At 30.3% G+C, this 17,206-nt stretch overlaps 1 protein-coding gene across 12 annotated transcripts in view; it reads right to left on the bottom strand.

The window, feature by feature from the left end:
• LOC129908169 (uncharacterized) overlaps positions 1 to 17,206 on the bottom strand; it is a 94,600-nt gene that overhangs the window by 31,616 nt on the left and 45,778 nt on the right. For 9 of the 12 annotated variants that reach the window (XM_055984508.1, XM_055984513.1, XM_055984503.1 and 6 more), the window contains exon 2: positions 3,851 to 4,149. The exons of the other annotated variants lie outside the window; for them this stretch is intronic. In XM_055984508.1, the coding sequence (XP_055840483.1) occupies positions 3,851 to 3,985 (135 nt within the window). In that variant the 5' untranslated portion in view covers positions 3,986 to 4,149. The remainder of the gene's footprint in view (positions 1 to 3,850; positions 4,150 to 17,206) is intronic. 12 annotated transcript variants of the gene reach the window in all.

Genomic DNA, 17,206 nt, shown 5'->3' on the forward strand with positions numbered 1-17,206 from the left:
CATTTATCGCTTAAACGATGGAAGATTGTCCCTTACTGCCTTTTATATATTTTCCTTAAATTACCTAGAGAATCTTTTGCTATCATTTCTTTTATGAAATTTAAGCAAACAAAATGGTTTTGTTAAAAAAAAATTAATTTTAATTTTAAAAAACAATACGGCAACATTGGCAATTTTTAATCTATAGACTTTAAAGTATTTTTAATTACCTACGTTTGAAAAAAAAATCGTCAAAATCAGAGCTGTTCGGCCGGGTTCCCTAATAATTTGCTTTAGTTACTCTACTAGTTTGTCAGCAATTAATTGGCAGTTTATAAAAAATTAATTTTTAAACTATAATTTTTAAAATAAGTAGGTACGAAATTGGTGATTACAGAAGTATAAAGAGTTATGTTTTGTGTTTTTATCTATGTATGTTCTTTTCTAAAAAAATTAAATTTTTTGACACTCTGTTTGAAAAGCGACGTCATACATAGAATCTTTATAGTCCAGTTATTCATCTCAATATTCACGAAGAGACATAGAGCACATGCAGCTTAGCAGAAAGCATATACAACGGCGCTGCTAAGAAACACCAAAGTTGCCAATGGTCAACATGAAAAAGTGGTGACCTAGGAAACTGGAGGATGCTATAGCTAAAATGAGGTCCGGAAGATTTACCAAAAGGTAACGAAAACATCTCTTGGTTATAAGTCTAGAACTGAACTCTGCAAGATGAACATGTAAAAATCGTAGTAGAGTTGCAAGCGATTTTGAGAATTTATAGAAATCACTTCTGCAATCTCTAAAATGGCAATGATGAAACAAATTTCACTCAAAGGCAGATTGCACAATTCAGCGTCGATGAGGAAAAAGAACATTTCCGTACCCCGACCTGGCCGAGGTGAAGGAAGTCATATTCAAGCTTAAGTTAAAAAAAAACTCTTTTGCTGATGGCCTTACAGCCGATCTGTTTACAGCAGCAGGGGAAGACCACAGGTTGTGAGTGTGCGCAACGGAGAAGTGAAATCTCAGCATGGTCTGCTCGATTAATAAGAAACGAGATCTGCTGAACTGCGCCAGCTACAGAGGAATCAGTCTCTTTAAAATCGTCTGGAAGATCCTCTCTTCCTTATAATGAGAACATCTGAAACTCCTCGCCAAAAATCTGATAGGTCTCAGTGAGTCATTAGACCAGGCAAGTCCAACATCGAACAAATATACACATTAGGCAGTCTTTGAAAAATACACAGAAACCCTGGAATATTATACCTATGACTACATCGATTTCAAAGCCGCGTACAGAAACGAGCTGTATAGACCGATCTCTAGTTTTGGCATCACTGCCTAGCTCGACAACCTGTGCAGGATGACGATGTAGAATGCATACTACTACGTCAAGGTTGGCAAAGGCTCACCGATCCCTTTGACGTCAAAAAAAGGTATTAGACAAGGCGGGGTGTTGTCATGCAAATTCTTTAACATCATTCTTGAAAAAATAATACAGAAGTCTACTCTTGCCAGTCGCTGCTACTTTGGTTTTACAGGGCAATTGGCCAGGGGTTGGATTACGGCATACGATTACGATCATACGTTAACGTTTTGAAAATTGCTGTCTCTAATCTGTCGCTGTACAAGACACTTATCATCCCACATCTGCTATATGGTGCAGATGCAGAGGCATGGACTTTGAACTAGGCGGATGAAAACATTGGACAGTTCCGAGAGAAAATTTGTTCGGGCGATTTGTGGTCCTGTATGCATTGATGATGATTTGCGAGGAAGAGATACAACAGCGAATGTTTTCGACTCTAACCTAAGACTCCGTCTTAGGTGGCTCCACGCAAGTGGAGGGGGACAATTAGCTTCGGGCGTGAACTTGGCTAAGAAAGAGAATAAAGCCGGATAGAAAAGCCAACCTTATGAAAAACAAGGTGAAAAGTTTAATTAGAACCTAATGATTTTTTTAATGGTAAAAATAAAGTCTTCTCCTAATGTTTAAAGACACCCAAATCTTCAAGAATGTCTAGCGATAAGCTTTTTTTATGAACAAAAGATAGTTAAACACATACTGAGTCTTAGATTGAATGAAAAAAAAAAAACAAAACCATTGAATTAGAGTTAAACGAAACTTTCAACTGATGAACGAAAATGGTCTGAATATCCTTTCTTATGGACACTAAATTCTTCACTTAATGAAATTTAAAATGAAACTTCTTTTCAAATTCAAATCACAAAAAGTTCTTCGTCTGATAATTTACATAATCATAACAATCTCAAAATGACTAAATGCCATTCATTTGCTAAGCAAACTTTGTAATTATTAAACCCGATTCCTCTGATTGCATCAAACAATTGTTTATGTTAATTTTATTTACATTCTTAAGCCATTGACACCATAACAAAACACAAATTAACCGGTGAAATATTTCCTAAATACAAACCGTATTTTATGTTTATATGTATTTGAACAAAGTAATAGCTCTGTGACTGTTGTGCCACGCTACGCACCTTTAATTTTACGACCATCATCCTTCTCTATATTGAAATCCAAAAGCTTAAATTTATATACACATTCACTTCTTCTACTTCTTGATAAAGTTTAGGCCTGATGCCTGCTGAAGGAATAACTCTGGAAAGACTTCACACGCACAACTTTTCCTTTTTGCACAAAAATGGAAATGACAGTTTTATAATAATTAATGGTATTAAAGTTAAGTACTTGGGGGAATTTTTTGATTATAACCTTAAGTAAAATCTCACAAACAAGTCTCTTTAACTGAAACACCTGAACTGTTTGGCTTTTAAGAACAGAGTTCAAAAGTCAAATGTTATTATCCTGGGTAAACTTTTACCTGCGCGCTGCCAAAAAAAGAACAAAATCACACAAAAAGAAAAACTTAGTAAAAGAAGAAAGATACACACACAAAAAAGAGATCCCGTGTCCCCATGGGTCTGTCTCGATTACAGGGAATTAAGTTATAAAACATTCCATAAACTTACAACTACATCATGGCATATACAGTGGGTTGTTTTGAACAAAAATATGACAATTTTGTACATTTATTTTTGACTAGATAAAATAAATAACTAATCATGCAATTGTTGTGAAGAGCCATATACATTATCACAACAAAAACGAAAATAAACTTACTATAACCTTACTAAGATTTTTATGAAGATTTAAAGGTCAATCAGCTTTAAATATTTCTAAACAACACAAAAAATAAACATTTATGAACCATTTAATAGATCTACCAGTTCTGAATCGTAACAATAGTTTTGATTCTTCACAAAACAGCTACAAAACAAGAGAAAAAAATAATTACTCCAAAGGTTTAACTTTTTTTTAGGAGTTTCTAAAAAACTCTAAGATATAATATTTAAGGAAGTTGAGTTGTGTGCATCGCCGTCGTAAACTTCACAGCAAAATATGTTTTAAGTCACGATAATTTTTTTTAAAGCTTAAATTACACGTATTCACAAATTCAGCACGTTTTTTTTTTTCTTTTTTGAGTGCTTGAGAAATAAAACTACTGCAGTAACCGAAAAATCACGTTAAGACTAAAAAGGCCAACCATCTTCAATTCAACCGTTTAAACTCGACAAAATTAGTAGATTTATTTGATCCAACTTTTTGAGCTTTATATTCTTTTTTGCTCAAACAAATTCTTGACATAATTTCACCTCCTATAGAGATTTATGTCATGTTTTAATGATCATGCACCCCACTGTTTGATTTGTAGGTTTTAATGCAAATAAAATAAATTAGTAAATCAACTTGCCTAACACAAACAAATTAATTTATACACTCACGACAGAACATGCACATAAAAATCGAAAGTATCTATTTGGATCTGGATACTCTTACCGTAAAAAAGTTATTTGGCGTAGATGTCGATGCTGCTGATGTACTGCCGTAGTTGTGTTGCGAATGATAACTGTTGGATAGAATTTTCTTATGAGCGGATGCATGTGCGCGATACGCGCTAACACTAAGTTTCATTGTTGAAATAATTTGGTTCTGTATTCGAAGTCATCCAATTTTTAGTTATATTATTTTATTTTTGTTTTCTTATAATTTTGTTATATGTGTCAGTTCATCGGATTATATATATAAAAATATGGTCATTCAATGTAAACAAATAAAATTCCTTCCGGTTCTGCAAACTGGAAATATAGTGAAAATCAATATAGGTTTTTAGGTACATATAATATTTTATCCAATAAGTTTATAATTTATTTTTGTTCTTAATTGTGTAGGTTTTAAATCTGTCTATAATGTAAGTCAACTATATCTAAAAATATTATAATCATACGAGAAACAAAAATGTAGATGGCGTTGTAAATGATTGATAGTAAAATTTTATAATTCAACTTATTTATTATATTAGTTTTCTATTTTCTTTTGAAAGAACATTGATTAAATTTTGTTTTCATTTTACTTCATAGTATATTTTTAGACATGTCAATCTATAGATCATTTCAAAACGATCATCAGTAAAAATATTTATTTGAATTATTGTAATTATGAAAATAGTAGATGTGCATTTGTTTATCCAACTAAGGCTTTGAGGTGTTTGGAACTGTTGATTTCAATAGCTTAAAAAGTTTAAAACCAAATTTGCAATACCTGAAGGAGTTCCTTACAAAAATGTATGATTTCGTAAATATCTGCGTATAGTACCTACATTAAATACTAAAAGTATACGGTTTTTCTCGTAATATTTTCCGTCACTTTGGTACACTTATCTTTTATTTAAACAAATATTGAAATAAAAATAAAAAAAACATAAGAAAAATGAAAATAAGATACTTTTTACAAAGATTTTCAATAAGCATATCATAGTGAAAAGGAGAAAAGGGTAAAAAAAAGAGAGAAATTAGTTAGAAGTACTAATCAATAGATATTTGGTTATATTTAAGTTTTTGTCATAATAACTCAAAGAAAAAACAAGAATATACAACAATGACCAATAACAACAGAAATGGAACGCTTGTTGTACCTTTAATTCCATCTGTAATTTAATCTTTAAAATTGTTTTCAAGTGGAGTTTAATTAACTGGACTGGCACAAAGTCACCCCCAGTTCGTTGTAGGGAAATAAGTCTTTGGGAATTAAGTCTACACTGTGGGCCTAAGGTTGAACTCAGTTAGAACGAAATCCACTTCCCGAGTAAAAATTTGGTTTGGTATTTTTCTTGCTATTCTTATAGATTTTTAAATATTATTTTTTTTTTATACCCTGTATGGTATGTTTATACGTTCATACATAGGTATATAATGTATATGGGTGGGTTTAACCCATTTTAACGTTCAAATATAAAACAACAACCAAATTTATTTTCAAGAAAACTAGATTGCATTGGTATCTGCTTTATTAGATGAAGCATTGGCAAATAGGGTAAAATCAGGTGCCATAAGCTTTGACTGGCTTTTTTTTCTTAAACGACGCCACTTGTTTGTTTTTGGACATAATGTAGATTAAGGGCTCTCAGGCATTATGTAGATGTAGGTTATAGCATAAAATGATTCGAATCTTTGGAATTTTCTGGCAAACCGTGATGGGAGAGTACCAACAAAAACAAATTTACTAGCATTGCAGGTTTTTAAATTCTGAGGACACAAGAAAACAAAAATTTACCACAAGACAAATCTTCCTTCCACGATATAAAAATGTTAGGTTCAAGAGAGTTTAATTGTTGCCTTTCAACGGCAAAATGCACTCGAAATCTTATACTTTCAAGTGATGATAGACTTATTTTGTATAGAGTAAAAATTCAATTTTGTTGCAATTAAACAAAGAATAAGATGCACGAATGTGTCGCGCAAACTTACTCAAATAGTTTTGTATATTTTAAAATACAAAAAAGAAAAAACAAAAACAAACATAAAATTGGTTCTTCAAATGAATACAAAATAGTCATTTTTAGAAAAACAAATCTAAATAATTAAAGCAATTTTTTTAAATTTTGTTATATGTAGCTGAAAAACATATAACAAATTTTAAAATATAACCACAATTTCTCAAAATAAAATCAATGTTAGGATTTTTCAAAAAAAAAGTCATATTTTAAAATCTCCAAGAAGTTATTTTCTGAAAAGAAGGAGTTTATTTCATATTAAGGCAATATAAAAATTCGAAAAGGCTTCAAATTCGTTATTTGCTGAAAAATAAATATCAAAAAAAATCTTTTCCAAAACAATGAGTTCAACTGACAAACGGAAGGACTTGCAAAACCCTTTTCTTAATGTCACGCCTGTGTCTTGTAACTGCTTCAAATACTTCATTGTACATAGTTCATTAGAATTTATTTGAAAAGCTTTCTTTTGAATATTCTTTGAGTTTCTAGCATACTTATAACGAAATGGTTCACTATGGTGTATACGTGACTTTTTTTTTATTTTAATTCATAAAATTGAAAAAAATATAAGAAATTCCTATATTTTGCTATAACACAGGTCAACACGAAATTTGTGCTTGGGTTGTGATTATGAAATTATGATAGATATATTGATTCTCATCTGGAAAACATTTTTTATTTTTTTTTTTAATTTGCTTTTGAAGTCAGCAGAGCAATTTCCAGTATTCAAGTAAATCTGTCTTTTACAAAAACTGTCGTGAGTAATTTTGGCAAAAACTCGAAAAAGTTTTAACCGATTTGGCTGATTTTTGTTTTGTTTTCTTCATTTTAATGCTGTTTTCATATTCATATTCAGAAAAAATAAAAAAAATCAGGAAATTTACGAAGAAAAAAGAAAAATTTAATCGAAATTTTCGTTTTATTCGAATTTTTGTCAGATGGGAGCTTGAGGCATTATATGATACCTTCTATTTTCAATATTTATGGTAAAAGTAATTCACTTCGATAGTATTTTTATTATACAAAAATAATTGCTTACAAAAATAACTGTATCCAAACAGTAGCCAAACTAGTTTATATTGAAATTCTTTATTTATTGAAAAATTAAATTAATTTGTTTGCATAGTATTTTTATTATTTTGTTGCATATGCAGGGTGTCTAAAAAGTAATGGACCAAACGAAATGTACTGATAGGCCAACTTTAGATATTTCTGGAATTGGTAACTTGTTCATCCCAAATCCTTCAGGTTTTCGATTAAATATGCAGTTCTTGTGAAATTTCGAAAAATCCCTACTTTGCAACAGTATTTTGGTTCCTCTGCCCATAATTGATTTTTTTTTACGATTCTTTCACTTACACATTGCCTTACAAAAAGAAACAATTAATTAATAAAAATATTTTTTATTTCATACGCCATTTTTCTTCAAATTAATTAACAGTTCCAAGTTTCATAAAAACTCAATTTCTTACTTTTATTTCAAAATAACAAGACGAACAGTATTTGTATAGTGTGACTCTGGTTTATTATTTTTAAAATATGTCCCGGCATTGCAGTTTTCAAAAAAGTATAAAAGTTTCCAAAGTTGAAGTTAGATAAAAAAATATTACAGTTTTAACTCAACAAAACGGGGGTTTTCAGACCAAAAAAGCCTTTTATTCATCATAACTTTTTTCTTATGATTTAAGTCGAATAAAGTGCTTTAGAAAAAATGTAGAACCTTAAATTATCTACATTTTATAGCTTCACAGTTTTTTTGTACAATGCACGGTTCTTGCACTATAGCTCATAAAACTGGAGTTAGGCTCACATGGTATGAAAATAGTATTTTTGCTTCCAACACTACAAAAGCAAATCTTAGTAGGGGAAAGGGTGATTATCTATTGTTTTGGTTTACCATGAACCCAAAAAGTGCAAATTAAACCCAAGCACAAAAAATATTTTTATTTTTGTCGACCTGTGTAATCAATCTAATGTGTTTTTAGTTGATAATTTCCATCTTTTTTGCTGTAACAAGAGGTTCATTGATCTCGGATTTATACTTTTTCTTTCTAACGTAAATCGGGAGCTCAATGATTTTAAAAATAAGCGTTTCTGTTTAGAGTTTATCTTATTAGATAAAATTGTAACTCAACCAAAAAATAGAATAAAAATCTTGGACACTAGGTCCTAGCAATGAATTTTTTTCTTAATTCTTGTAAATTACAAAAAAATATTCTTTTTTTAAGTCAATAAGGAAAGTAACATAACAAAATATGAAAGAAGAAAAATTTTCTCAGCAAAACGAAAAAAATTATAATCTATCAATATCGGAATATTCTTAAGTACAAAGTTTTATTCCATGGCTTAAAGAAAACTTGCACTAAAATGTTAAGATCTCTAAACACTTTTTTATCTTCGACAAAATTGCAGCACTAGTGGCCGAAAATAATTAGCCTTTACAAGTAATTTAATTCTTGTGAAATGAAAAACTTTAACTTATAGGAAAAGGCTTGATATTTGTTAAGCAAAATAAAAAATGTTTCCATTCTGATTACTATTCTCATAAATGTATACACACCTTAGTCACAAAAACCATGTTGAACATTATAACAAATGAGTTTTATCCCTCGTGTGAGTCTGTAACAAAGAATCTGTATAATTAAAAAAAAAGCCCAGTGATTAGCAAAATATCTTTGTAGTTCTTGAATTCTCATGATCACTTTAATTTTAAAAAGGCTAAATGATGAGTGGTCCACAAAAGTGTTGAGGAGTATAACCTCAAAATTATAAATTAATGCAAAGTTCTCCTTATAATTATTTTTACATTTAAAACTCACACACACAGAATAGCCATTTGGAACTCCTGCTGACTTATAATGTCCTTTGATACCAACAAATTTCATAATAAAGTCATTAATTCACCCAAAAATATTTGCAAATAAGGTTCAAATTGGGGATCAACACACTTAAGTTAATTTTAATTACTTTCCAGGCTATAAAGCAGATATACCCTTCAAAAAGATTATTGTGTTTTAAATCACGATTGTCCTCGTTTTAACCTTGCTGTCAAAAGCGTACCTATACTTCAATTTTGTTTGTATTGTTTTTTATGATTTCGTTCTTTTTTTAGATTGTTAAAGGTGCTGGATTTGAGAATTTAGCGATCTAAGGTGTTAGGCTTCAGGCTATAACTGCTAATTGTAAAACAAACAATCATTTAACAGCCAGAGGCAGCAAAGCAAAGTCTCTCTTCTTACTCCACTTATTTTCCTAAAGTCACTTTAAATGACTGTCCTTGTTAGTTTAAGTTAATGGCCATTCAAAAGTACACCATCACATACACCTCCAAAATGCTCCAGGGAAAAAAACATAACCCTCTTGAATTTAAAAAGGGTACTCAAATGGAGGGAGTTAGATGCGTGCGAGATATAGAATAACCTACAACGATGTGAACAAAATCACCTCGATGAAATTTTTATGGAGGTTCAACAAAACACTCGTTGCCCTGCCAAGTCGAAAATATTTTTGTACATATAAGATGCCTTTTGATCTCTCACGCTACATCAGGAGGACAAGTGGAAGGGCAGATTCGAGAATTATCTCCAGAGGGTTGTAAAATGTTCTTGTTCAACATCGAGTTAAGTTTTCACCCATTTAATATACTGGGGATACTTTTGGGGTAATGTCGGCTTACTATACGTTTATTATTTTAAGTTGAAAATGTTTGTTAATTTATTTATACTGACGACTTAATACTGAAAAAAGGAAATTGTCGTAATAGGAGTTGACCAATAATGTCCATGGTAAGTAATGTTAAAGTTTTGTTAAGTCAACCGATTTTGGGGGGTGGAAAGTTTTCCCAAGTTTTTTTAAAACAAACAAATCAACTTCATTTTATATGCAAATGGCATTTCCGTTAAAGTATTTAAAATTATCTGAAAGGGAAAAAGTTGAAAAGTGACAAATTGTGAATAATTATAATGTTGGTGATTTAACATTTAATTGATGTAGGAAAAGTTGCACCATCAAATATTTAATGTCCAGTAGCCGAATAATCTTGATGTCAAACTGTGATTTAATATTTAAAGTTCGTGTTTTGGTGTGTAATTAAAAATGAATAAAAAATACATACTCTTGCATTTGGAAACATTTATTTTATAAATAACCTTTTGCACAAATACAAAGGCAAGGGTCTATTTTTTAATTTTGAAAAAATGAAGAGTAGGAATGTACGTCCGATGTAAGAATTTTTAAGACCTTGAAAATTTTTAGTGTGTTTTTCTTTTGCTCACAGCAAGGGCAACTTAACATTCTAGACTTAATGTCAACAGAAATTTTCCGTTCCTAGATAAGAGTGATAGCAACAAAATTATAGTTATTTGCCAATAGGCCTTTCGAGTTTATATACCTATGTATCTAAAAGTGCATTTCTAGTCAATTTCTTTTAAAATAATACAGAGTTATACAGTGAAGAATCTTCTTTTCATATAAATTAAAGTAAAAATAAAACATTATGTAATAAAATAAACCATAACTCCACCACTTTTTGAGATCAAAAAGTTTGATTGGTTTATTTTTTGGCTTTCTACACACAAAATGCTATCGAAAACTTATACTCTTAGTTTATATTGCATTGAAGTTTTCATCTTTCAACTTTGCTTTGTAAACTAACAAGTACTTCTATTACAGCAATGCAATGAAATATGCAAGCCTAACTTCTTGCGGTGATTTATGAATAGCATGAAATGACTAACTTTGATGTGGATACATTTTAAATGCAGAAACTGTATAGCTAGTTGTTAGAAAATTCATTTTTTTTTTTTCAAGGGCAATAATATGTATGCATATCAACTCATTTATTTACCCTGATCGAAACCCACTTTAAATATGTAATTTAGAAAAAAATTAAGTTGTGTTAATCTTAAGAATAAGTACCTACGGAAGTACAAATTTCGAGGTGTTCACTGTTCATTCGGAAATTTTACATACATCTTTGTCACTCACTTTATTTTCAGAAAACTTTGGTCGGCTTGAAATCTACCAATGTTAAATATACAGGTAAAATGTAAACGAAACCCATGTGAAAAACATAACATACATAGTGATGAAATTTGGGATGGATGGAGGTTTAAAATGAAGCAGAGAAATAGAATCCATTAAGTTTTTAAAAACATTTTGATGAAAAGGTGTTTTTTGGTAGATAAATAATAGACCGAGAGCCCAGAGCAGATTTTGGGAGTTTTTGGATAACCGAAAATGAGTCATATGTACAGTGGTGGCAAAATAATTAGAAACATCCTCCTTTGTTTACAAAATGTTATTTTTTTCTTACTATAAATACAAAATATTTAACAATTTTTTAGCAAACACAAGTGATGATATAATGCTTGTTACATTTTAAGAAAAAAATTTTAGAATTTATCCAACAAAAGAAAAATATTGCAAAAAATCTAAAATATAGTCCAATTTTGTGTGGAAATATAATTAGAAACACTGAGGAAAAATTACTAAGAAATATCCTGTTTTTGATTTTTAGCATTTACATTTGCCAAACTTGGTCAATTAATTAAACGTACAATTAATAAAAAGGACTATCACCAACTAATTTCTATTAGTTGGTTAATGTGGTTGCAGTCCTCGAAAAATGACACATGTTCCAAAAAAATAATAAAACGTCCTTAACAATATTCCTGACACACCAACCCCTTATATTTTAGAAAAAGAAGGTGCAATAAAGAGGAGATCCTTAGTAAAACATCAAGCTCTTCAAATACCTCTGTTAAAAAATATTTCTAATATTTTTTATTCATATTAAGAACATACAAACATTTTGAAAAGAAAGAGCGTGTTTCTAATTATTTTTCCACCACTGTATGTGTAGGTAATAGCGTCCTGATGAAGAATTCGATAGTCTGGCAGGTTTATTTCACGGCATTCTATGGTTTATGGGGAGTTGAAAAATGCATTTTTTCCGATTTTTGTGTCGAGTATATAACCACTTTAATTCATATAGAGCCGATAGAGGGCGATACCTTGATTGCAAAAAGTTCGGTCCCAGACGTTTTATTCGCGGCATTACCCCCGCCAGACGTCCTTAAAGATTCGCGAAATGGCGATTTTCATACAAAAGTCAGAATATTATTTTTTGCAAGATATATAACCGTCTGGTGGTACCAATTAAAAAATCACAACAAACCTCTGATAGAAAATAAATTAGTGCCAGACGTTTTAACCACGGCATTACCCCCACCAGACGTCCTTGAAGAGTCCTGAAATAGCGATTTTCATACAAAAGTCAGAATATTATTTTTTGCAAGATATATAACCGTCTGGTGGTACCTATTAAAATATCACAACGAACCCCTGATAGAAAATAAATTAGTGCCAGACGTTTTAACCACGGCATTACCCCCGCCAGACGTCTTTTAAGAGTCGCGAAATAGCGATTTTCATACAAGTCGTTATTTCGGGACTTTTCAAGGACGTCTGGCGGGGGTAATGCCGTGGTTAAAACGTCTGGCACTAATTTATTTTCTATCAGGGGGTAGTGGTGATTTTTTAATAGGTACCACCAGACGGTTATATATCTTGCAAAAAATAATATTTTGACTTTTGTATGAAAATCGCCATTTTGCGACTCTTCAAGGACGTCTGGCGGGGGTAATGCCGTGGTTAAAACGTCTGGCACTAATTTATTTTCTATCAGGGGGTAGTGGTGATTTTTTAATAGGTACCACCAGACGGTTATATATCTTGCAAAAAATAATATTTTGACTTTTGTATGAAAATCGCCATTTCGCGACTCTTCAAGGACGTCTGGCGGGGGTAATGCCGTGGTTAAAACGTCTGGCACTAATTTATTTTCTATCAGGGGTTAGTGGTGATTTTTTAATAGGTACCACCAGACGGTTATATATCTTGCAAAAAATAATATTCTTACTTTTGTATGAAAATCGCCATTTCGCGAATCTTCAAGGACGTCTGGCGGGGGTAATGCCGCGAATAAAACGTCTGGGACCGAACTTTTTGCAATCAAAGTATCGCCCTCTATCGGCTCTACATGAATTAAAGTGGTTATATACTCGACACAAAAATCGGAAAAAATGCATTTTTCAACTCCCCATAAACCATAGAATGCCGTGAAATAAACCTGCCAGACTTTCGAATTCTTCATCAGGACGCTATTACCTACACATACATACATATGACCAATTTTCGGTTATCCAAAAACTCCCAAAATCTGCTCTGGGCTCTTAGACTATAAGGAAAATTAAACAAAATAATTCAAGTTACGAACTCAATTTAAAATTATTTATTGAATATTTGTCTTAGGGCCAATTTTTAAATAGTCAGTTAAACAGTCAGTTAGTACTTATTCCTAAGGATAGAGAAAAAATTAATTTTTCAACAAGCAGATATAGCTTATTCCTAAGAATAAAACTATCTACTTCTTTCAGAGACGAATAAAAATCATTCTAAGGAATAATTTCAACAAAAATATTGTGTCAGTTGTCAAAGCTGTTTTGAAAGAATTTTGAAAAAAATACAGTGGAACACAAGAAAACAAAAACAATCATGAATAAAAATGACGTTTAATTTTAAATATTTTTGAATTTGACAATTTTGTATCTGATTGTTTATGAGCCTAATAACTTTATTCGTCGAACAGTTAACTGACTGTTTATTAGAAGATTGAAAAATTGGCTCTTACTGAACTATTTAGATTATTTATAAAAAATCTTTGTATCGCCTTCATTAGTTCAATAAAATGCAGTTTTATATAATTTTAAACCAATATATTTCGAGGCAATTCCTCATCTTCAGGGTCTAAATAAAATTAACATTGATAAAGCGTTTTTTTTTTTTTAATAACAATATAAAAAAGAAAACAAAATTACCTGTCCTTTTGAAGAACAATATTGCATTTCAAAAGTTTGTTTTTGTTATTTTGTACTCTTGTTTACTTTTTATACTTTTTTTGACTTTGTGTTTCGATGTATTTCTAGCTTAAGAATGAATTCCTTAGTATTTGACTTAAAACTACCAGGTCATTAAATAATGATAAAAAAAGGTTCATGATATTGCTAATTTTATACAGAATCAATGAATTAACGAAAACAATTCTATTTTCTAAATTTCATCTTTAAAACTTAATTTCTCAAAAACTACTTAATGAAACAACTTGAGTTAAAAAACAAACTAAATAATAAACTACTAGCTCTAAGAAAAGTTATAGCAAAGGACTTTACGTACGTTTTTTGACTTTTAATAATCGGGAGGTAAGCACTTAAGTGGGTTTTAATGTACCAAGAAAATGAAAAAATTTTCTTCTAAATAACTTTTTAGTCATTTGATACCTATTTGATGTGAAAAATGTGCCCAAATATTTTTAGCCAGGCTTTAGACCAAAATACCGCCCTGTGCGACGAAGATATCGTGGGCACAAAGCCAAAACCACGAATCTGCAAAATTGTAGTTTTGAGAAAAACGACTTCAAAGTTTTGGAAACACATGGCATCTTATGGAAACTCGTACAACAAAAATTGATATTTTAGGCTTCTAGGCAACAAATGGATAATTGGGATCGAAGCAGTGAATAAAGGGATGGATAACAAGTAAAATGACATATTAAAGTGAAAATGTAAAAAAAATGCAGATTCGCGGTTTTGGCGTTGTGCCGACGATATTTAGACTTGGGGTAAATGACAGAGAAACAGTCTTTTTATTGAGCATGTGAAAACTCGCGATATTTAACCTCCAGAAAACTATAAGGCCGCGGTAAAAAGACTTTTGAATTCATTATTAGAACGCGTAAGGCTTTAAATCAAAATTAGTGTAAAAAAATAATATAACACAAAGTATTGAAGACTTATTCAAACACTTGTGCTGGTAAATTTAATTTTTATTAAATTGATAAATCGATGTCCTTTTTTATTGACTACATGAATCTTCAAATGTACATTCTTTTTCCAATAAGAGTGCTTAAGTAGAACATTAACAACTTATGTTTTACAATTTCTTATCCCTAAGCTATATTCAACTTGTTTTGATTTGACGTATAGTTTGAAGTTTGTGCAAACCGATAAGAGGAACATAGAGGTTTATTTTGCACTCAAATACTTACATAATGTATCGTATACAAAAATCGGCCTTAAAAGACTTTATAACTCAATAAAAAGAAATCGAAAGAAATATTGAAAGAAACATAGAAATGAATTATGTGTAACAATGTCATCTTGATAACGATTTATTTGATAAATAATTTTTTTTTATTATTTGGCAATGAGTAATATGCATGAAAAATAGTAGTACTTTTACTTGGAAAATTGTAAAGTATGAATTTTTCTATCCACATTTTGTGCTTGAAAAAAAGTTTAATGAAGTTTTGACATTCAAATTCAGTACAGTACTATTCAGATCCTGGCATTTTTTTCTTTGGTATACGATAAGCACCTATCTAAATTAAATGAAAATTAAAACTTTTTAACCAAACTGATTGTATATACAACTTGTTACTAATTATTACAATCAGTTAACGATAAAAAAGTTAAGATTTCATAAAGTTGTAAATAAAACAACATTCTGTGGAACTGGAAAAAAATTTCAAATCTATAAGTTGAGTCTGCATGCAATTTCCGATTGTAATTTGTATTTTAATTTGTTTTATTTAAAATATTCTATTAATACAGTCAAATAAGGAGAAAAAAGGGGTAAATCTCGGAATGAATGTTAGTAGAAATTTTTTTTGCTCAATATCTTCCTTTTGCCATTCTATAACATATCTCAAAAGTCTAGAAAAATCTCATGTCCGCTTGTCGCGATTTCAAGGTCAAATCGCGAAATGGAGATTTTCAAAATTAGCAAAAATAGGCTATGGTATTATATACACATATGATACATGATTTCAAGGTATATTTTAATGCTGATTCCAAAAAATCTAAAATTAAGACAATCCGACGTCTCTGGAAAAAGTTATACCTGTTTTTCATCTGTCAACTCATATTATTATAACAGTTGCAAACTTACTGCCTAAAAACCCTTAAAAGTTATGGTAGACGAACCAAATTTTGCATGAAGATTTTAGAATCCATCATTATTAAAAATCAAAACAATCCCTTACAAAAAATATATACACCTACGAAATAATGGTATTTTTTGATGGAGGGGCAAATTTTAGAATATGCACTAAAGAAGATTCTTGTTCATCTTAGGAATAAGTGCAAATAGGCTAATTTTTTCATTTTAATCTTTGTTTGGATATTCTTTAATTACCCTCAAAAATCTAAAAAAATCTCATGTCCGCAAGACCTAATTTTCTTGGTTTGAAAAGAAGGTGCAGATTTTAAAAAATTAATAAGAAAAGTTTAAATTTTTATATGTATACCAACATAAGCGACATGATTTAAAGGTATTTTTTAACACTAATTCCAACAAAACTCACAAACAAGTCAACCTGACCATCCCTGAAAAGTAATGCACCTTATTCATGTTGATCTGACACAAATATATGAAGTGTATAGTTTTCCAATTTTTTAAAATCTGCACCTTATTTTCAAACCAAGAAAATTAGGTCTTGCGGACATGAGATTTTTTTAGATTTTTGAGGGTAATTAAAGAATATCCAAACAAAGATTAAAATGAAAAAATTAGCCTATTTGCACTTATTCCTAAGATGAACAAGAATCTTCTTTAGTGCATATTCTAAAATTTGCCCCTCCATCAAAAAATACCATTATTTCGTAGGTATATATATTTTTGTAATGGATTGTTTTGATTTTTAATAATGATGGATTCAAAAATCTTTATGCAAAATTTAGTTCATCTACCATAACTTTTAAGGGTTTTTAGGCAGTAAGTTTGCAACTGTTATAATAATATGAGTTGACAGATGAAAAACAGGTATAACTTTTTCCAGAGACGTCGGATTGTCTTAATTTTAGATTTTTTGGAATCAGCATTAAAATATACCTTGAAATCATGTATCATATGTGTATATAATACCATAGCCTATTTTTGCTAATTTTGAAAATCTCCATTTCGCGATTTGACCTTGAAATCGCGACAAGCGGACATGAGATTTTTCTAGACTTTTGAGATATGTTATAGAATGGCAAAAGGAAGATATTGAGCAAAAAAAATTTCTACTAACATTCATTCCGAGGTTAAACCCTTATTTGACTGGATTATATGAAAATAATGTAACTTTTAAATTTGTGTGTGATTTATTTCAGCTTAATTTCTCGTAACAATAACCCGCAAAACTACCAAAGCCCCACTTGATGAATTAGAGTTGTAATTTTTAAAAACAGTTCATGCTAATTTTTAAATTTGTTTTAAGCTCTTTTTTATGAAATTACTCTCAATTTGAAATAATACAATAC

The sequence above is a fragment of the Episyrphus balteatus genome, chromosome 2, assembly GCF_945859705.1.
Source record: "Episyrphus balteatus chromosome 2, idEpiBalt1.1, whole genome shotgun sequence".
NCBI classification, from domain to species: Eukaryota; Metazoa; Arthropoda; class Insecta; order Diptera; family Syrphidae; genus Episyrphus; species Episyrphus balteatus.